General features: G+C 45.5%; 1 protein-coding gene across 3 annotated transcripts in view; it reads right to left on the bottom strand.

Moving 5' to 3' along the window:
• Herc4 (HECT and RLD domain containing E3 ubiquitin ligase 4) overlaps positions 1-21,661 on the bottom strand; it is a 127,456-nt gene that overhangs the window by 15,933 nt on the left and 89,862 nt on the right. For 2 of the 3 annotated variants that reach the window (XM_077680945.1, XM_077680953.1), the window contains 9 exons: positions 20,980-21,102; positions 20,024-20,116; positions 19,043-19,210; positions 17,024-17,071; positions 13,929-14,024; positions 10,440-10,558; positions 8,192-8,306; positions 1,575-1,618; positions 1,445-1,511 (listed from right to left, as the gene is read on the bottom strand). In XM_077680945.1, coding sequence (XP_077537071.1) covers positions 1,445-1,511; positions 1,575-1,618; positions 8,192-8,306; positions 10,440-10,558; positions 13,929-14,024; positions 17,024-17,071; positions 19,043-19,210; positions 20,024-20,116; positions 20,980-21,102 — 873 coding nt within the window. Of the gene's footprint in view, positions 1-1,444; positions 1,512-1,574; positions 1,623-8,191; positions 8,307-10,439; positions 10,559-13,928; positions 14,025-17,023; positions 17,072-19,042; positions 19,211-20,023; positions 20,117-20,979; positions 21,103-21,661 lie in introns of all 3 variants that reach the window. The other variant, XM_077680948.1, reaches the window with a different exon arrangement.

Raw genomic sequence — 21,661 nt, 5'->3', positions numbered from 1 at the left:
CAGGGCCTTTCAAAAACAGGTAAGTATGGTCATGGCTACAGATCGACAGCGACACTAAGAATGGCAAGAAGCACCACAAATAGTCAAAAATTATGCAACAGTGGAGAGGAATGTGGTGCATGCGAGAAAAATTCTCAGCTCCTCCTCATTTCTGGGACAGGCTGAGGTTATGAACAGTAAGAAATAACCATTAAAAATTTCACTTTATTAAAACAGCAGCTTAAAACAAGTCTGATGGCAAAAGGAGTAAGATAAAAATAAGGGGGAGGAGGTATCACAGTAATGTACTATATGTGTACCATTAGGAAAAATATAGTCTTGTTGCACGCTCGAAGGCTAAATACTGAACTAGGATAAGGAGAACAGAAAGTTTTTGCCCGTATCTGTCACATACATAATTAGTTAGATTCAACCTTAACAGGCACTGTTTTTAATTGTTGACATAAGATATTGGTAGCATTGGTACAAAGAGAAAGCAAACACAAACACCCGTGATGGCAGATTCTTGCACTCTAGGAATAACATTAGACATCAAAATGCACTTATGTGTGTGGCAACATAGTAGCGTACTAACATATACTGGAGGGAAATCTGTTGCTGCAATCATGTGTCGTCGTGGGCGCTGCCACAGCAGCTAGCAACATTCCTCTCCAATCGAGCTTAATTCGCCCTTCACCCGCCACGGTGGCTCAGTGACTAAGGCATCGTGCTGCTGAGCTTGAGGACGCGGGTTCGATTCCCTGCCGCGGGGGCCGCTTTTCTGATGTAGGCGAAAAGCAGAAACGCCCGTGTGTACGAGAGTTCGGCGCACGTTAAAGAACCCCAGGTGGCCAAAATTAATCCCGAGCCCTCCACTACACTCCAATACGCTCCACTCCAGAGCCCTCCACTAAGCTCCACAGCCCTCCAGCAGCCTCATAGCCCAGGTGTAGCTTTGGCGTGATAAACCCCACAATCCCCATCGGCTTGGTTAGCCCCATGGCTTCTTTTCACTTTTGAAGCCAGAAAAAAAAAAAAAAAAAAGGATAATATTCTTTTCTTGTTCATCTTGCATGAACCTCCTAAATAATTTCTGACAAATAAATCGTTTGGAGCTCCGCTGCTTTATTTAGTCTTATTTAATATTTAACAATATTATTGTGCTTTTTTTACAGCCACAGACAATTTTTTAGCCTGCTCACGAGCTACGCCAAGGACAAAGAATACTCTACCCAGTACACGAAGGCACGCTTGCTCAAGCACGGCTTGCCTAGACACTAGTGCCCAATTTCCCTCCAGCATTTATTTGTATAAAACCCTTTGGCATGCAAGGAAGGGTGCTTGTGTCACAGTTTATAGTGGCAATTTAAAGCACACACTTGGAGCGCAAGCTTTAAAAAGATTTTTCCCCAGAGCAAAACCCTCAAATTAGAATGCCTTCTTTAAAAGAGCAGAAGAAACTTGCCTCGAAGGTGAGGAAAAATGTGTTCTCCAGGTCATCCCCATCGTAGTCGAGAAGATTTTGGAGGCCTCTGCACAGCATGCGGCACATGTAGGCACCACTATTTAAACGCTTACCAGCGTTGCCCACTTACTTGGCCAAGGTGGGGGACAGATCCTGCAGGTCCTTCAGGGTTGGCTTCCTGCACGTAGAAGGGCAGTTTAGGATGAGCGTGACGCAAAACTACGTGCGCACAAGCTACAGATGTCACTGTCTGTGAACCTAAGACGGGTAGTAGACTTAGAGCTTCCACCAATGTGCAATGGTTGGCAGTGGTTTAGGCGGCAGGGGTGGGGTGTTCGAGGTGTTCTCGACATTTCAAGGAGCAAATTTTGTTTGTTTTATTTTCTGTAGCCGCAGCAGAAAAAAGAGAGAGAGTGTGTGTACTTAGTGGTCAGCAAAGAAAAAAAATGTTAATTTCTTAGCAAAATCAATTACTTCAAATGAATGACCAATTAAAAGTCAAACAGCACAAAAATACAGAGGGACAGTAAGACAAGACTGGGCAAGCACTTCTCCTGCCTCACCTCACTGTCTTTCGTCCCTGCTTCTTGCACTATTTGCTTTTAACTCACGTCACACCAAGACCAAACCCCTACTATTTTGAATCAAAGGTCATCTGCAAGTTTATCAAGTTACCTTGATGGTTACGCCCTTTCCCTAGTGGCAACTTTACTTTGTAAAAGCATACGAAAACAATACTTCTTAACTGCAACCCCGTTTAAGGATTAGGTGCACCTAAAGAAAAACCACAGCCTGTGCATACTTCTTGGCAGGGGGATGAAACATGCCCAGACAGCTACCTCCCTTTCCTCCTCCTTTTCTGCAGTAAACTTCCTGCTACACTAGTGCTGGTTGGATGCGGTTCTGCAACCTGCAACTTTAGGACGTGGGCAGTTTTCTCTGACTTGATCTGTTTTTGTTTTCTTTTTTGGCCATGAATCTATCATCAGCATGCACCAACTAGAAATCCAACACATTAAACAAAAATAGTGTTTAAGAAGACTAAGTTACAAGGGTTGTGCTGAAGAAATCGCAAAAGAGGGCGCAAGTGTGTTTCTTTGTATTATTATTTTCTGAATGACATAGCTCATTTACACTGCATCTATAACCACATTACCACTACCTTTAAAAGTGTGTCAGGTCGCTGCCTTGACTGTATGTATGGAACTCCAGCAGAAGGCTCATGCCAAGATCAAGTTTTCGACAATGAAAGGATGCAAACTGTTTGCAGGTTGGAATTCGACACTACTGATGGAAGAAATGTGCCCCGAAGGTCGAGAAGAATTGCCAGCTACAGAACAAACTCAGAAGGAAATGTAAGTGACCTAGTTACACAATCAGACTTTGGTCACAATGTCATTCTGAAGACCGTGCCGGATTTGAGTACTGGAAAGCAAATGGGAACTCCATAACTCGGCCGGTGATAGCCAGATGAAAATTTGAAAGAGATGTACATTCACCAATGACAACGCAGCATGCTTGCGCATACCGAGAAAAATTCTGCAATTGACCAACCGGGTCCCACAGTGGTCCCACCTCCAATGCACTATCACGGATAAACAAAAGACAAGCACAAATATATGAACTGGAACTGGTAAATTGTGAGATTTGTTTTCTTTTGATTTAAATCAAATTATAGCATACCTCCTTTATAATTGTAAAGTGTGGTAACAGCAATCTCTAAATATACCAGAACACCACCATTACATGACCTCCATGAAGAATTTTTGCTTTTGCACATACTGGCTTATATTTTCGTATTTGATTACTCCTCGACTCTACCTTAGGGGACTTCTGGTCATATTCCGCGTCTATCCTCCATTCCATGTGTCTCCTCGACTCGGCTGAGTGGGGGGTGCCGCAATGCCTTTACATGCAAAAATCGCTTTCAAGGATCTCCACTGGAGGCTTGAGTGGAGGAGAGATTCCGAATACGGGGGTTAAGCACCACTCCTCCTCTTTAACTTCAACCAGTTCGGACCTCAATAAACACACTTTTCTGACGTGGAAATTAAAATTAAATGCTTTCAATTGACAAACTGAATAGTGAACATCATTCATTCCAAAGCTGCGCCCTGCACACTTCATGTATGTGCAAACAATTTTTAAAGGTAACCCCTTTCAGTCGCTGATGCTTCCACTGCTCTGTGCATTGTCTTCCCCTACCAGACTACGTCAAACGAGAAAGCTACCACTGGCGCTACTTGGCAACATTGGAGGTCAGTACTAAAGCAACCAGAGGCACACTTCCTGCCAAGCCACTGTTTCAGTGCTGCGATGTATAAGACACCAGTTAAGACCCCCTCATTGTCAGACATGCTCACACATTCAAGCCTGGATCCGGGTGGGGCTATGTTCCGTAAAAGCAATATTTTGTTTTATATAGTGCACTGTATGCCTTGTAAATAAACCAACCGTTTTGTTTACCTTTGTGTTTTGACAGCATTCTGAAACAACATTAACTGTTTCTGCATGTGCCTACTGGTGTGAAATGTGCACTCCGTGTCTGCTCAATAGAAAAGAACCGCCCGTATACGACACTGTGTCATTGGTCGCAAACCCCATCTCTGCACTCATCCTAAGCTGGCGTTCTTTTCGGTGGAGCTAATGTGGCCTACAAAAGGAGATACAACCAATACTAACACTGCAGGGGAAGGACTTGGGAAAGGCGTGCATGAGGCAAAGCGAAGGCAAGTAATGCAGGCACACACTGGAACCGCAAAGCAGCATGCAGCCAGAAAGTGAAGCGAGCAGCCTCACGAGAGGGGTTTATTTCCAGCCAGTTTGAAAGCCCCACCAGAAGGAGAATGCATTCAACGATCAAGGAGGAGGAGGGGCACCTCTAATTGCTCATGACAGCTCCGACACGAAACACGGGGCAGAAGTTCCAGTGAGAATGCATTTTCCCCACTGGTGCTGAGAGATAAAAGACCCTTTGTAATTTCCTAAAAAACAGTATTTCAGGGTGCTTTCAGAAAATAATTTAGTAGTGCAACAGTTAAGCAGCACTCAGATTCAGAGCAGCTCAGCAGTGCAGGAATTATTTTCGAAAAGCGTTCGAAGAACGAGTGCAAAGAATCAGCGTAAATGCGCCGCCTGTGATGGAGTAGCATCACTGCATAGACAACCCATTTAAACAATGCAGACCACTTGACCCACCAAAATAAGATATACTAGGAACAGTGAAAAATTGACGGAAATCGAGAAGGCAGCGTAAGCATGCCCACGCTGACCTGAATGCACATTTGAACTTGGGTTTTACATGCCAAAGAAACACTTGGACTATGAGGCATGCCGAAGTGGACGACTACGGATTAATTTAGTCCCTTGGGAACCTTTAATGTCCCACGCCAACTCGCAACTAATAAATTTTTATTAGAAAAAAATACCTCATACATTCATATGCACGGAGTAAAACTGTACAAACGAAGAAAAGCAAGTACACTGCTTAGTTCCATTAGCACAGCTCGCTGGACAGCTTATTTGCACAACCATTGCTATTTCTTTTTTTTTAACCGTGAATGCAATTACAGTCGAACACGGATATATCGAACACGGGTATATCGAATTATTGTCTATATCGAACTCATAAATTATCCCCTTGAAAATTCTGTGTAAAAGTATAGGAATTCGTACGTTTATATCGAACCGTATTTTTCCCAACATTGGGTATATCGAACGCCGCGCGAGCGTGAAGGTGGTCTTCGGCGGTCGCTGCACCCCCGATTGAGGTTGAGGAGGATGTGGAGCAATGCTTGGGAATGGCGAAGACTGGCTCGGGAAACTAATTCCCCCTACCGGAACGAATTTGCGCTTGCCCAGTCCGGCCCCGCTACCGGCCGCCGTAGCGTTAGCGGATGGAGCCCGGTATGCTAAATCTCTCTAGGCACACAAGCCCGAACGCTCGGAAAATGTGACAGTGCGAGGTAGGGATGCCCCGACTGCGCACGTCCTTTTCTTCTTTTTTTTTTTTTTTTTTGCGGCTGCGTACGTTCCTCGGCTTGCCGAAAAAGAGTATTTTTTTCTCTCTCTCTGGGTCTGTCTTCCCCCGATGTCGTCTCGGGAAAGGGAAGAGGGAACGAAGGCGCTGACGGCCTCCTCCTTCTTTTGCATTTTGCTGCTGTTGCTGCTGTTGGGCGAGTTGTCCCGCACCTTTCGGAGATCACTGTTTCTCTCGGAGATGACCATCGCGAGCGCTTTGTCGGAGTCCGTTCAGAGAGCCTTGGAATTGTTACCTTCAAAGTTATTGTGGTACGTGCGCGCTGTTCTTCTTTTGTGTGAGTGTTGTGCATGGTGTGCGAAGGCGCAGCGTACTGCTGGAATTTCCTAGTTGTGCAGCCTCGAGAAGATTGATACCAGCGTCTTTAATTTCATTTCCTGGACGAAGAAGCAGGCTAAGATCAGCGATTTTTTTCACGGAAATAAAACGTCCTGTTGCGTCGTGATTGTGGAATTAGTTGTCATTCTTGAATGCGACGATCGGTAAGTGATCGTCCGCCATAGGTGAGGTCTCAGAGCCCAAGTTTTTTATATCGAATTTTTCATATATCGTACTAATTCGCGATCCCCTTGGAGTTCGATATATCCGTGTTCGACTGTATAATCTTTCCCGCAAATTTTTGTCCATCTCACCCGAATCACCCAGTCCGCTTTCGTGTACTGTGAATACCATGAATTTGGACCTTTTCTGACTTCACTTCATATCAGCCCATCAAAAAGTGATGCTCATTTTTGCAGTACACTTTCAACCCAACCTTTCCACGCTTGGTACAAGGTGCACAATGGAGAAAGACTCCATAGTAACTCATACCACAGTGGTTTTGTAATGTGCATGCAGCACCCCATATATGGCCATTGTTCTTTGTTGTTGTTTCCACCAAACAATAGCAGCTGCAACCTGGCATCAAACCAGCAACTTCGTGTATTGCAGACAACACTTCAGCTGTGACACCACCATGGTAAGTAGCATTTTTTCAAAAGAGGGTGCAATGACAGAAAGAGAGGTTCCGGAGTGTCTGAGAAACAGTCTACGCAAATTAATTTTTTTTAGGTTTAATTCACCCTATACAACAGGTTTAGTAAAAGCAGGTTTCAGTGGCTATGGACTGTTGGTTGCGACAAGGGCTTGTACTCCTAAAGAGCGCTTGAACCTTTACAAGATGGTTACGTTCAGGTGTTAAACATGGAGCCAGTTGGTGTGGCACACTTCGCTTGTGGCACAGAAGAGACAATGGACAAAGAGCAGATACGGCATATAGACGCTTACAGGCACCTTTGTATCCCACCTTTTCTTATTTTGTCCATTGGCTTTCCTGTATTACAAAAGGTCCTGTGGTGGTTTGCATGCGCTGCTTGTAGAATATTTCTACACACAGGACCATAACTACGAGTTAGTCAAACGAAAACTTTGCTGAAGCATGAATGTTACACAAGATGCTCAGAATGGTCATGTTGCAAGTATGGACAGCTGCACATTGAAATTTTAGGAACACCAAAAATGGCCTTGAAGAACATTCCCACACATGTTACTTAATGTGTGTTACAACCCTGGGGCAGCCCCATATGCCCTGTACCTTGTTACATAAGTAAACGATTGTGGTAAAAAATTGTGTGTGTGTGTGTGTGTGTGCGGGGGGGGGGGGGGGCAGTGTAAATGCGTATGCAGACTGTGGTGACAGTAACAGGCACACGCATTCTACCCAGTGATCTAGCTCAGGAATTGCAGAAGAATGCAAGTTGCTGAGATCCTTCGGTACGCTTGCCACAGCAGCAGCTGCGAGCTCAAAAGCTGAATTTTTATTGCTATTTTTGACTAGAAGTATTCACTATTAACCGGTTCAAAGTTCAATTTATTCTCAATGAACATGCTGCTGCAGCCAATTTATTCATTGATGTTTCATTATGCCCAAAATATGTCATTACACAAAATTGCACACCACGTGACCAGTGCCCAAAGGCCTTAGTACACACATGGCACCTTCACTGGGTGCCATGGCCGCACATCTGAGGCATCCTCTCAGAAGAGGATACTTGATGGGTTGATGGATACTGTCCATCAATAAGGAATGTACGAAGCAGAAGCAGGCCCAAGGGGTCTCTGCTACTATGACGAAGCTTTTTCCGATGCCCACCTGCATTTACAATGTCAGTGCAGCACAATCATTCCATGCTTCCACATAAAAGTTTTCATTTGACTCTCTCACAGTTAGCTCGGCTAGTCCAACACAAGCGCTCACTACCACTTTTTTTTTTCTGCACAAAGAGTAACGCCAAAACAGCAGAGACCACTGCGTAGGCTACCCTGAAAATGCTCCCTGTCCTGCGCCCCAGTCCAAGTCCTAACGAGAGCTGGAAGGCTTGGCAACTCTCCCCCAAGCAGCCCAGTTGGCGCCCCTCTTATCTGAGCACATCAGAATGTGCCGGCCATCCTCCCTGATGCATTAAAACGTGTGAGTAGCAAACGTTTTTATCATTCTCTCCCTTCACAGAGAAAGCACACATGTGCAAAACTAGCACCTTCAGCATTAGGACATAGAGTGATCACACTAAAAGCTACACGCATGGCCAGGCACGACCACATGTGCCAAGCTATCTCAGATTACTGACAGTGCCGAGCAGTCAAAGCTACGCCACAAAACTTCCCTCTATTTAAAAAGGGGAGTGCTGCGAGTAGCCGGGACATTTAGCGCCACAGAGCCGCGGTGCCACGCGCCTGTAGAGGGGGCTTTTGGGGAAGGTTCTCTTTGCTGCTAGCGTGCAGAGGCTGGCGGAGGAAAGAGCGTGGCCTGGGGCCGTTCCGGCTGACCCGGCTGCTGCCCAGCAGCTGCAACAGGGTGCAAACATGGAACAGAGAGAGGAGCACAACAAGAACGCATGCACACCGGAAAGCACCCCTTCCCAGAGTCAGTCATCAAGCTGGCTGCACTGGTACTGCTTGCGATCTAACCGTCCTTCCCTTGCCCAGGGGCACGGCAGTATCCTGTTTACCTTCAGTGCTTCTACGATGTTACGAATGTGTGTAAAGCATCAACTTCATGACAGCTGTCCACCATCTCGAGTGTGAACGTTTGACTCTTCTGTAATTGGCTTCTCCAATTTTTAAAATTCCATTCACTAGGGTTTAAAACAAAGCAACTCATTTTTTGCTCCAAAGTGGACTAATTTGTGCGTTTTTTGTAACTGTGCTTCCCCTGTGGATATTGATGTCCCCAGATGCATAACTGGTAAGTGTTCAATTTTTTCTGCAGGCTGGAAAATTTCCTAATTGTTGAATGTTTTCAGTGGAGCCTCCTTTTGTTTCTTTCCACACACTCCATTAACAGATTGCACAGTTCTGCATTCCCCTAGGTATTCAATGCATACATAATCAACCAATGCTCACCTGAAACTTTCAACAGTAAAGCGCGCGTAGTTTCCCCTGAAAGTTCCCCTAAACCTGACCAAATAAAAGCAGAACTCCACATTAAGAATTATTATTTCCTTACTGAACTAAAGATTAGGTTGCTACTTACCGAAAAACAAATTTACAATCTCACTACACTGACTCGCAATCGCTCGAGTCGACCCCCGTCTCTTCCCACTGCTCCACTGCAACACACTGCTAGGAGGCAGCACCTGAGTGGTGTCAACTGCCCAACGCGCATGCAGGCAACCTGGGCCTCGCACTGCAATGGTGGACCATGACTTGGCCAAATAATGCCGGCTGCCGGTGCGGAGCAAAGGCAAGGAGAAGAATGGAGAGAGGGCCATTAGGATGCACGCAAGGGGCAGCCAACGGAAGACCAGCAAATCAGCGTATGGGACAGCAGCACTGACAGGACGAATTAAGCAAGGTGGGAAAAGAAGAGGGTCAGTGCTGAGGCAGAGAGCTATCACTGTAAGCAAAGGGCGAGGCAGAGAGACTGGCTGCATGACAAACACACAGACTGCCATGGGTCAAACCATGATCAGAGGCCCAAAAATCTTTTGAGTGCCAAGGGGATCTTTGGTTGCCAGCATGTGTGTGGCAGCAGTGGCGTGCTTGCCATGTCTGACAGTGAGTACACCTTAACAACCGCGTGTTCACGCACCGACGAGCTGGCAGAAAGCAAACACAGTGCTTCCCTCCGAAATGCAAGCTCTCAAGGCTGGCCCATGTGCGGCAGGGTTTCCTTTTCCTTACTGACTTTCCCTCACAGCTGTGCCCATGGCCCACAAAAGTGGGCCCATGAGCACCATTGTGTGCACATGAGAGCGCACACAATGGTGTAACATTTTTTGCCCCTAGCTTCCTATAGTGTCACTCCAAACAACACACTACGTACTGTGCACTGCAACGCACACTGGAGAACACTGCCAAAGCAGGAAACGGGGGGTATTCGGATGGTGCTGCTTAACAAGCTCTACTAAGGCTATGTTCAGACTACCAATGCAAAAGATATATCGTGATTTATGGACGTAAAAAAAACGGCGTGTCTTGCAGTACGGTTGGATAAGACATGATGGCGTCTTTCTTTAAAGTTATTACGACAGTTGCGGCAACAGTCTGAACTCGACGTAACACTTTAATTATCAGTGCAGCTGTGCTGCTATCAAGAAGTATTTTGTATTAAGGCTATTCCAACTAAAAAAAAAATGCGCTACTTTACAAACCATCACTGTGCACAGTTAACAAACAATACAAACCGAATACCAAGTATGTTAACAATAACATATAACAAAGCACACTAGCGTTCTTGGAGCACTTACTCACGTGCCAAAAAATATAACCAGAAATGCACAAGCTGTAACACTGGTAGTTACACCATTACCCTTCGCTGCCTACTGTTCTTGCCACCAGTAGGTTTCGGCATTCCAAAATGAGCAGCGCAGTGGATAGCAAAGGAGAAAAGCTGGGGGCGACCTGTGTGAACCAGCATGCGTCCTCCCCAGCCAGTGTCGAGCTGGACGGAAAGCGGGGCTGAGAACAGACACTAACTGCTTGAGGAGCTTCTTGTAGAGAACCAGCGGGAAAGGCAGGGCTATGATGGTGAAGTTGTATATGGCCAGCCCACAGACGATGCCAATCAGGTAGTACATGACATCTTCCTCAAAGCTCTGTAAAAGTGGCAGAAGCAGGCCAGTGACAGCCGTGTTGTTCACAAGCACAGGGTGTCAAAATTCCCAAACACTACTAGCGAAGTGGCAAATCCGGTAGTGGGGATGACAGGTAAGCATCGATGTGCACATTGCTCACACCAACACCTCTACTTACATTATATGCACTACAGTGTAGGCCATTTGTAACCTAACCGTTTATAGTGTGGGACCGGATATACTACAGGTTTTCATGGCCACTGGTACGCCTTCCGTAGAACTCAATGCATAAGTGTACCACTTATAATGGGGTTGCCCAAAGCACAATACCGTTTGTAGTGCGGTTTTATGGCCAGTCCGCTGATCAACCGGTGCAGCTAGGGCATCATTTTAAGGTCACAAATAAGAAAGAAAGATTGATTCAGCCATCAACGCAGCCCGAGCTCCCTTCTCTGCACTAACTTAGACACATAAAATAAAAAATAGGCAACCTTTAGTTCGCGTATTCCGTTTGCACTCGCGTGATAACCACAACTGCCCTTGCTACCAGCACAATTCTGAAGATAGCGAGACCCCTCCCCCGTGCGGTAAGTTGTTGTGGGTAGAACCTTGTACAGATAAGCAACCACCCTTTTCCTTTCGAACATCTAGAGATAGCGAGCCGAGCCACGACGCCAGAGGTTTCCACTACCTGCACGTTGTGCTGATAAGCAACCGCCTTCGGCATCGCGAACACAAGGCATGGATGAGGGAGGGAGGAAAAAAAAAAAACAATGGATGCCGTTCTTATCATGTTGTGTCACCTCCGTACGCAGGGCTTCTTCCCTCTTTGGAGCATCCGTTTTTCCAGACACTAAGAAATGCAGATCCCTCAAAACATAAACACAAAGTATAAGTTAAACCGCGCTCGCAGTTTGTTAGACCATGCATCGGCGTCTGATGTGGAAAAAAAGACAAAATAATTTCAAGACCGTGCCTCTGTTTTTAAGGGGCGTTCGGTTGAGTCCCGATAAGCAAAGAATGATTTAAAGGTAGCTTGCGATGTGGTTGGATTCACACATGCTTTGTTTATAGTGCGGTACCACTTACACTGCGGATTTTCACGGCTCCCACGACATAAGTTATAAGCAGTCTACACTGTATTGCGCATCTCCCTAGACCAGTGGTTGGTTCTTAACGACTAATGTGCCAGGACTCCTTGCAGACAAGCAAAAGTGCTGGGGGGGGTTACTGCTATGCCATTTCAAATACTGGCAATTTGCCAATAAAACAAACCGTAAGGTAATTTTACGCTCCCCCCCTGTGCATATGGCTTTTTCTTTTTGCGTAGTTGTGATGGATAAATACCAGCCTAATAGTGGTGTGATGCAAACAGCACAGAATGCTGTGCCTCCTCTGCAGAAAAATTGGCCTTTTGCACTGGAGCCCCACAGAGAAATATTGTTCTAGGTATACTTCAGAAGGATGAGCAGGGTACAGCTCCCACGCTTAACCTAAGCCCATTATATGTTCTAGCTAAGTAGTGACAATGATTGCAGCACCGACGAAGCTTCTCATGGGCCCACGTGACAGTTCTGCTTCCCTTGTTGGCTACCAGTTCCGGTTCCCAAAAGCGCACGTCATTGAGAGCAGAGACAGTAGCAGCCAATCAGCGCCACTGCGCATGAGCGGAGGAGTTGAAACCAGCTATCTGCATGCACAGGTGTGCCACACGCGTGACTGGTGTCGTACAGGGACTGGTTCTCTGCTCCCCAACACAGTCGGAAGCAGCCGACGTTAGAAGAAGCGTCTCCTACAGCTAAAAGCTAGGAAGCAAATGGCACCCGCCACCTTCGGAAATAGAGGAGGAGGAGGCGACAAGGGGAGAGGTGGGGGAGAAGTTCTGTCTGCTTGGCTAAAAGTGTATAAAGGGACTTTAGCTCAAACCACTAGACTGGCAGTACAAGTGGACAAAAAAACAAGCCCTTGGAATACAAGCCCAATCATTTTGACTGAACACTGCCATGCACGACATACGTGAATGCTTTCCACATTTTGTTTTTTCTCTCCGCAGCTACCAACTGTATTAAACATAGTAAATTGTGCTAAATGCAAAATAAAGACATCACTTTCGCAGACAACCTACATCAACGTATTTTGTGTATAAAGTGTGAAATCGAACAATACTTTTATGACCTGAAGTTTTTAATGTTGTCCTGCAGTCCGTACAACTTTGGCAGTGAGATAAATTATTTAGTCAACAGTGTCCGAACGACTAGGTGCATTGACTCTAACCAGCTACTGGTATGGCCACACGTTAGAAGAACCAAGTACGTACTACAGGCATCAAAAGTGACCCCGATAGGATGACCCTCATTAATTGCGATACAGTTCCATAAGTTTTTCCAGCCCCAGATCAAACTGCAGGCTGGCCGCATCACTATTGATTATAGAGCTAAGCAAAAAAGCACCTGAATTTTTTTTTTTTTTTTTTTTTTGCGTGACAACGCAAGATTTCTAGAGAATTCCCTATCTCCAATGTTTCACCAGTGCACAGATCCAAATGAAGAAGGTTGTGGACCTGCTCCAAAGCCATGAATAGGCAGCCACTTTAAGATCACCACCTGTGCTGAACATCCTTCCACCAAGAAATCCTTTTAGGGGTCCAGCCGAACAAACAGTACACTGTGCAAGGTCCACCGAAAATGGAGGATGTATCAGGCACTCAAAACGGAGACCAGTGATTTTATCCACTGCCATACGTGCTGTAGGGAATAAGCATTCACATGCTGCAGCAATGCACTGGATCTGAGCAGACCACGTTGTCTTGACCTGATCGCAGGCTTCAAGTGCTTCCAAGGGGGCAAAACAACATATGGCACTGCTTAGAGAAGGTCCGTCAGGAATGTAGTATTCCAGTAATGGGGCCTTTCAGGAGTGCCCAGGATTTTTTTCCACCACACTATGAAACTTTCTATGCCACTTGCACACACATCAAAGAGATCTACGGGAAACATTGCTTCAGTATTTTCCAACAAATTTCCACCATCTTCCTGCCCTCTGTCCACAAAAGACACTGCTTCTCCTTGGTGCATGCTGATGGGAGGGAGGATACATTGAGAGTGCTACGATTGTGCGACACTACCCATCTGGTTGCAACATCGGCAGTCAGAGGTCTACCTATTAGTGTTGCTGAACCACATTGTGCTCAACCTGCATATCACAGGGCCCCAAAGTTTTATGGTGAAATTGCAGTTTTTTTTTTGTTTTTGTTTTTACTCAGCCTCACATTTTTACATAACTAAAAAGAGGGGAGTAGGGCTTTGCAGAATTCCCGGATGCTCTAAGGGCACCACCTACGAAACCATGACATGCTGTGAAACATGCCCTACCAGAGACATGGGGACCCCACCTGTGTGTTGAACCATATGCATCGAGACTCTGGATACTCAGTGAACATTCCATACTTGGGGTCCAGGATCTCCTTGAGCAGCAGAAGGAAGAATTCCTGCACAGTTGCGCAGACAGCAGAAACAACAGCTCAACATCACAGCCACTACACTCAAAAGAAGCACTTGGAACCAGCACACATCAAGCTCCTTAAAAGTATGATATAAACATTTTGACCTTCATCAAGAAATGCAGACCTGTCCCGGTTGCCTTGATGACACCAACTCAGTTCTGTACTTCAGTTTGTGGCTCCAATTTGTTTTCTTGGTCTCAAACGCACACAACAAAATCAGCCACACTAGTTTCTCTGTAAGCATTCGCATTTTCAAAGCCAAGTCAGACATGCTGTCCCAGCCAACCGAGCCCTACTTTGAAACCTTGTTGCTGCACACCTAAAAATGCTGGCATTATGAGACAAATGTCCCCATTAGTGCAAATTATTGTATATCCTAACTCCACTGGCAGAACTGCTCGCGAGTGCAGGAAAGTTGCTTACCGCACGTTATCCGAAATACACATGCAAGCACACACACACAAACACCTAAGAAATATGTAGGATTTCTTTCTTGCTTTCGCCAAGGAAATCAATCATTTACTCACCACTTTCCTTGCCACAACCATATACAACATTGAATGTGTCAGTGAAACTTAAATCCAATACCTGTGGACAAGTCATGCTGTCCCATCTTTAGCACGCAAATTGTAGCTTCAGTTTCAGTTTTGTTTTACCCACTTTCAACACGAGGGTAGCTCTGGAATGCAAAATTTCACTAAGACATAGCAGTGTCAACTTGCAAACATGGTGCCAAAGGTGCACCGCAAAGAAAATGGCACCAATCACACACTTTGGCCACTTCCCACTGCAGAATTTATTTGGCTGAAGCACCAGAAGGGTAATCAGACTTTAAATAATAAAACTGGTGAAAATTTACGGTGCAGTTATTGTAACTGTGGGGTAAACAAAATTAGGTCTAAACGTTTGCCCAATAAGAATTGAGTTTTAACAAAAAGATAAGCATTCTGTGGAGGTAAAGCAAAGCCCCCAAACCTGACTGGGTCAGGCAGCAGGTCTGTCGTGATGTGATGTCACCATGCACCTGCTTATTGGTTACCCTTGGAATCACCTTCTCATGCTGGCTTTGTACTTTGAAAACTTTCGTCACACTTGTCTGTAGAATCTCTACACCATTTCCCATCGCCAGCTTGTATTGAAAGTGCATATCTTTGAAACAGAGTTGTAGATTATGAAAAATGCACACAAGTTGGTGCCATTTAGGGAAAAGCCTGTGTTCAGTGTTGCATGAGAAGTGTTGCGGGGACCACATGGGTTCCCATGCGTGCTGTGCTGCGTCGTTAGGGCTACCAGTCTCACGCTGCCAACGGGGATGCTGCCTTGGTGGCGTCCCTCACGTGTGGGCTCTCCCGCCTGCAGAGCGCGGCCAGCCCCTCCCGCCAGCACTCCCTCCCCCTTGAGGCACCCTTCTCTCACAACCGAGGCGACACATGGAGTAGATTTGCTCTCCTCAGGGCTTTTTCTGCTATTGTCTGGAACTGCGCGTGTCGTGTTGGACCAGGAGATCCCGTTCCTTGACTCCGAGACGAGGCGAGTCCCGCGCTACAGGTTGGATGGAGTCTGCGGCCACCACGGCTTAAAGGAGCCATGCAGACAAAATAAAGGATTGTTTTATACGAAGGATATCGTGTTTTGCAGTGCCCCCAGTGCTTATCTAGAAGCAAATGATGCTTTATACCCTGAAAAATTAATTTTAAGTTAAAATTTTGATTCTCCCACCAAATAGTGTTTTTATGACGTCTGCAATGACATCACAAGAGCAGGTCTTCAAGATAAACACAGTGTGCTGTGGAGCCTTGTTTACCGTTAGTCAACCTAGATGGCACCACCATACCGCAGCAGGTCACTTTCTGCCTTTGCTTTGTTTTTGACCGTATTTGTACCTGGCTTGTTTTTGTTCAGGTAGAAAATAATCATTTCGTGAAACATGGTGTTCGCTCGACAAATATCGGCATGTATGACACTGTCGCTTACGCCAATCAGCCAGTGTCACCTGAGATAACCCGAAAGTGCCGCAGTGGTGCGGAGCTAAAACAAGCATTGTGCGCGCAGTACCAACAGCAGTACGCATGGGTACTTCTATGTTTATGCGCACTTTCGTAACTTCCACTGTTTACCCCACCATTCTTACTACTATAAAAAGAGTCTGCTTTAAATGTAAGCGCAAATAGTTTGTTCGGCAAGCTTATTAGCCCTGCCTAATTTGTGTTTGCTTTTGCTGGCCTCAGCCAATTGCAGATCTGACACATATGACATCATAAATTCCTTTGCAGTTAATGGCCACTCCCTTTTTTCCTAATTACATTGCTTATTTGAGTGAAGTTTATGTTAAGAGTGGTGTCAGTGTGATTCTAACGAGGCAATCTTTTGAACGAACCAAACTTGCGTTTTGTCTGCATAGCCCCTTGGAGACATCGCCTCCCTCGGGACAGCTCGGGACAGCTGGTCCAGCAAGTGTAGCACATTTTGACTGAGCAATAAAGCGTTGTTTGTTGACATCGCCTGCCTCTGAGCGCATCACTGGCACCTTCAAGTGAGCCAATTGAACCCTCAGCGGCATCCTCACGATGCTGCGTGGTGGATTGCGGCTTTGGTTCTCATGCTCTAATTTGCTAGCTAGGTAATAGAGCCCTCTCTATAGCAGCAACCCCCACAGTGTGCACTACAAGATGAAAGATAACTTTTTCCAGGGGTTCTGGCTTGGTAAGTTGGATAAACACAGAGAGGTCAGGCAGGACAGGCCCCTGCTAGGTGCTTCTACAAACTGCTACCTTGCATTCAGCGAAGTTTTCATGTTCTTTTTCATAGACGTTCTTTTGAAATTTCATAGATATTATACCCCCTAAAACTATATTAACAACAAAAGGACGCCAGCATTGGCCTTGTAAGAAGAAGCCTAGGAGTGAAGAGAGCTATATTGGCATATTTTAGTTTTTCAAACAGACTCAAGTATGTGTAAGGACAGGCAATAAAAGTAGTCTTGCCTTCTTTACACCTCCTGCATCCACAGCATCCTCTCCATGAAATTGAACCTAGCAGAGAAAAACAGAATAAAAAAAATAAGTGGCAGGTTGCAGAGGTCCTCCCATATTATTTAGTTTCTTGGCACTAACAGCAATAGTTACAATACTAGAGTAAGGGCAACCATCATTAGCATGATCTAATGTACCATACTTAAGATCAAATGAATGCCCTTGCATCATATAAGTGCGTGGCATGAGTCCGTGATAATGGCACATTTTACACTGACCACCACAATTTTCAACTTTTTTTTACTTCTTATGAATGAAGTTTCCATTTTCAATCAGAAAAATGCCTTGTGTCCCTCACTTAATCCTGATTATGTAGTAATTCTGCAGCTGGCTCACGTTCCCTTGCATGAGCCTACATTTTCCGTGTCGGCTCCATCACTAATTGCAAATTAAAAAAAAAAAAAAGACCTTGAAAAAGGTGCAAGCCCTCTACCAAGATGCCCAGTACTGTTGGGCATTCAGTATGCCTGTCAGCTCCTGCTGTAACACCACTCTGCCAACTTTTGAACTGCCATCATTTGGTGAGCACCCAGGGTGTCCTCATAACCACACAAACCATCATAGTCATCATCACAAAACCAATGAAATGCACAACTAGTAAAAAAAAAAAGGCTTGTGTGGCAGTATTATGCCTGAGTGTCACTGTCAATCTACTTCCTTGACGTTGACAGCTACTGGCGTAGAATTAGCTTCTTTATTTTAGAAATGTATTTTAAACTTAGTTTCATAAATAAAACCAGCTTTCCTAGAGTATTTGCATTGAATTCAAATAAAGAATTTTATCATTTATTCATTCATATACTTAATTTCGTAATTCAAATGTTGTACACACACAGCCCATTTTAGGCGCAGACAAGTTCTAATATGTTGCTCTGAAAACAACTTCTGAAGTGAGATAGCTTGTGTAACTTTCAACATGAACATAGTTTATATAAACAGAAGCTAAGTGTGCACTTTGTACAGCTAAGTATACACACTCTAGAAAACCCCCCCACTCTGACAAGTGTTTCATTTTGTGACAAAAAAAAATTTTTTTTCACAGCAACATCTGCACTTCCTGCTGTAACAGACAGCTGAGAGGTATTTCAGGGGTTTTTCAAACAGGGGCCAGCGGGGTCCTTCTAGTTACAGCCCTCAACCCTGCCTCGTCTCTACCCCAAACTTTCGCTCCCTTTCTTTTCTGACCCAAAACCTTTTTTTGGCCACATCGATTCCGTGCCAAGCGTACACACTGTCCAAAGCGTACACAATGCCTCTCCCATCCCCCATATATCCAATGCCACCTAGAGCTTGCACTTGGCCATCTCGTAGGTTGGCCCATCCACACAGCGTGTGCATCTGTCCGGCTTCTCTGCACAGGACACGCTTCCATGTTGGCCCTTCTGCATAATGACAATGCTGTGCCCCTTTGACAATCCACACAGGGCCCCTGATGTATTAACGATCAAGAAGAACTGCTTTATTTATCAAAAGTGAACTACTAAGCCTTGGTTATGTAGCTTGCCACAGGCTCATCCCTCTTTCCCATCCTATTTGGACCTTTATCATGCCACTGATAAGCAAACAGAGAAATGAGGTCACTTCATGAGGTTTTCGTTCAGCAGTTATGAATGTTTGAACTAGCGTACTTCCTCGTATTGTGAGGGAAAAAAATGGTAGGAGTTCAAAGAATACCACACATTAGTTCACGTACAGGTCAACTCCTCCCACCCAAAATACCCACTTGGGTTTGGAAAACTGGGTCGACTTGAGTCTACAGGAACCCACGAATTCCGTAAGTATTGCACACCACAGTGTTATAATGTCAACCCAGAGCCCAGTTAAGTTGGCTTTTGCCTGGCATTCAAGATCATGAATCCCAACTATTTCCTGTTCTATTTGCTCAAACACAGTGCCATTCTCCGAACTCCTTGGCAGAACCACTCGCATGGCACCAGGACACATGCTTGTGAAGCCACACAGGCCAGTCACCTTGAGGGGCTTCTTGAGGTCAGCGGCAGACTGATCAGCGAGTTGGTTGAGGGTGTCGTTGACTATGTTCTCCCGACCAACATACAACACCAGGTACGGATTGGAAGGCGGCACCACGGGCAAGATCAGGCTGGCAATGGTCTGCTGGCAGGCTGTCTCCATTGCTTGCTACGAGGACAACACAGGCCAAGAGAACCATCACGGCAGTGCAGGGGCAGCTCTGCCAACTATAGCACGTTCTCCACTCTAATAAACGACACGGTTGGTGCCGATAAATACACAGCCAGCTCCTACAAAAAAATGCTGTGGGTGTGCAGGCAAAAGCCTCAATCACTTTTTGCCAAAATAGAAGGCATGTTATGTTTACCGTTTACTCCTTCAATGCCACATAAGCGATGCTCCTACACTTGTTCCGTATGTCAGTGGAATAATAAACATTTCTGTCCCTTTACAAACGATTTCGATGGTTGATATTATTGCTTGGAGTGTTTCCTCTAACGAAGAGGCTAGTGAGCTAACCAGGTAGCTTGTCGTTTGATGCAGAAGAGCTAAGTGACAATACTTGAAGTGAGAGACAAGTACTAGAAGATTAGCTTACGAGTTTCTACAAAGTTTCTACAAAGAAAAAATTTTTCTACAAAGAAAAAATTTTGACACTCATCTGACCTTTTGGAAAATTTTGGCGTTTCCTTAATTCAAGCCCTGCACCAAGACGAATTTTCCTTCCACTGTGAAGTTTCCTGAAAAAGCTGTATGGCTTTTCTAGGTAGCCATATGACAGTGTGTGCATGGTGATGTGAACATTTTACTTTGAAGAGACTTACTCCACCTTAGGGGCTTCCCCTAGGCTGATTGACATGCTCTGGCATGCTGAACGGTTTATTTAGAAGCTGCCATTAACATTACTTAATGACCATGTTTGCTCGATTACCTACTAAATAGACTATGTAGGGGTATGCATAAACAGGGTGAGTTCATCACCTGCATTTGAATGTGTGAGTCAGTCTGCAGAATGAGCGTCTTGGCTTGAGCGTTGAAGACAAAAGGGTAGTCACAGAAGTACACCTTGTTGGTCTTGCGAGAAAAAGGAAGACAGATGAAAAATGAGAATACAGTAAAAGCAAGGCGGGAAAAGCTAGCACTGCACAATGAGGTTTTGTTGTTCTATTGCAGCTGCGAGAGTGGACCCCATGTTATAACAAATGTTACAACTTCTAGTTCCATGACAGTCTTGTGCTATCTGGGCCCTTTCAAGATTGGCGATGGCGATCAGCGTAAATAAACAACTGTGACTGAACTGAATCACTATGGGACAGGGCGATGCCGCCCGTACAACACTGACCATCGCGTCAGCTGAAAATGGCCAAGCAGCCACTTTCCAGCTGCCTGCCGTTCCCCGCTTGCTAGTCTTTCTGTGTGCTGCCGGCCTGAGTACTGTCTGCTGGGCAGCCCCACTCCACAGAAACTATACGAACTATTTACAGGGTTCGTGCAGCCTTTGCATGGTGGTGGTCCTACGCCTCCATGTTTAAGGCCTCTAAAATGCTAGTTTCTTCACTGGTCCGTGTTGTGTCACTTGCCTGTGGAGATGCCTCAGGCTTTCCTATGGCTCCGATTGGAAAGCGGCTGACGCATCAGGCAACGTTATACAGGCAGCGTTGGACAAAGTCCCTCCATAGGGCCAAGCTGAGTAGATACTGTACCACAAGACCTCAAAAGCATAAATAATCCACATAATTACGCCCAGTAATCTGACGTGGCAGGCACCGTTCTTGCAATGCTGTGACAAGCTCTAAGCAACTGGATCCAAAGTTGGCCACTGTGAGAAAAATGGTATAAACAACTGTATGATGTGATCTCAGTTACCCGACACCAACAGCATTATGGAAGTCCTTGGACTCCTTTTGACCTCCCCAGTGACCCTACGAAGACCTCACCCGCTGCTGCTGCCTGCCTGTTTGAATCCACTGGATGTAGTCCAGCTGCACATCCACTTTGTCCGTGACATCAGGTATGTAGAAGTGCTCGTAGGAAACTAGGCCACCACTCTCTTTGTTCACCTGAAAGATGATAGACATGGGTAAATGAGTGCGGCTCATTATTTTAACAGGGAGGCTCATTATTTTCAGTCAAGATTCTACGCCTCAACCTCTACCCATTCCTTAGCTTTAAAGCACAACAAAAAGGAGGAAGACCAAAAAGTCATCGCAAATGGGTCTCTGCCCAAAAGAGCGAAACCAGGCCTCGCTCAGGCACACCTTTGAACCTAGGCAACTACTGTGGAACCCCCCTATACGACTTTCTCGGGACTGCACGAAAATGCCGTATTACCGTACGATCGGGGTGTGAGTAAATACCGCCCTAGTGCACGGTCTAGTGAGACATATTTGCTAAGATTCACATTTACAGTGTAACTTCCATCGTAGCGTAATTTGTGAAAACCTACCTTAAGTTGCATTATGCGTACTAATTTGCAAGCGCCTTACCTAAATCCCAAATTTCTAAGAGGAAAAAAAAATCCCCCGACCACTTTGTTCATTCTGAGGCCATTCTGTGCTAGTTGCCAGCTGTGCGCCATGCGTGCATGATATGAGCTTGACAAGGTTGACAGGGCTGAGC

Source organism: Haemaphysalis longicornis, unplaced genomic scaffold, assembly GCF_048455015.1.
Source record: "Haemaphysalis longicornis isolate Haplotype H1 unplaced genomic scaffold, Haemaphysalis longicornis Haplotype H1 scaffold_1, whole genome shotgun sequence".
Taxonomy (NCBI): Eukaryota; Metazoa; Arthropoda; class Arachnida; order Ixodida; family Ixodidae; genus Haemaphysalis; species Haemaphysalis longicornis.
The sequence above is the reverse complement of the archived record's forward strand: the minus strand, read 5'-3'. Positions and strand labels throughout refer to the sequence as shown.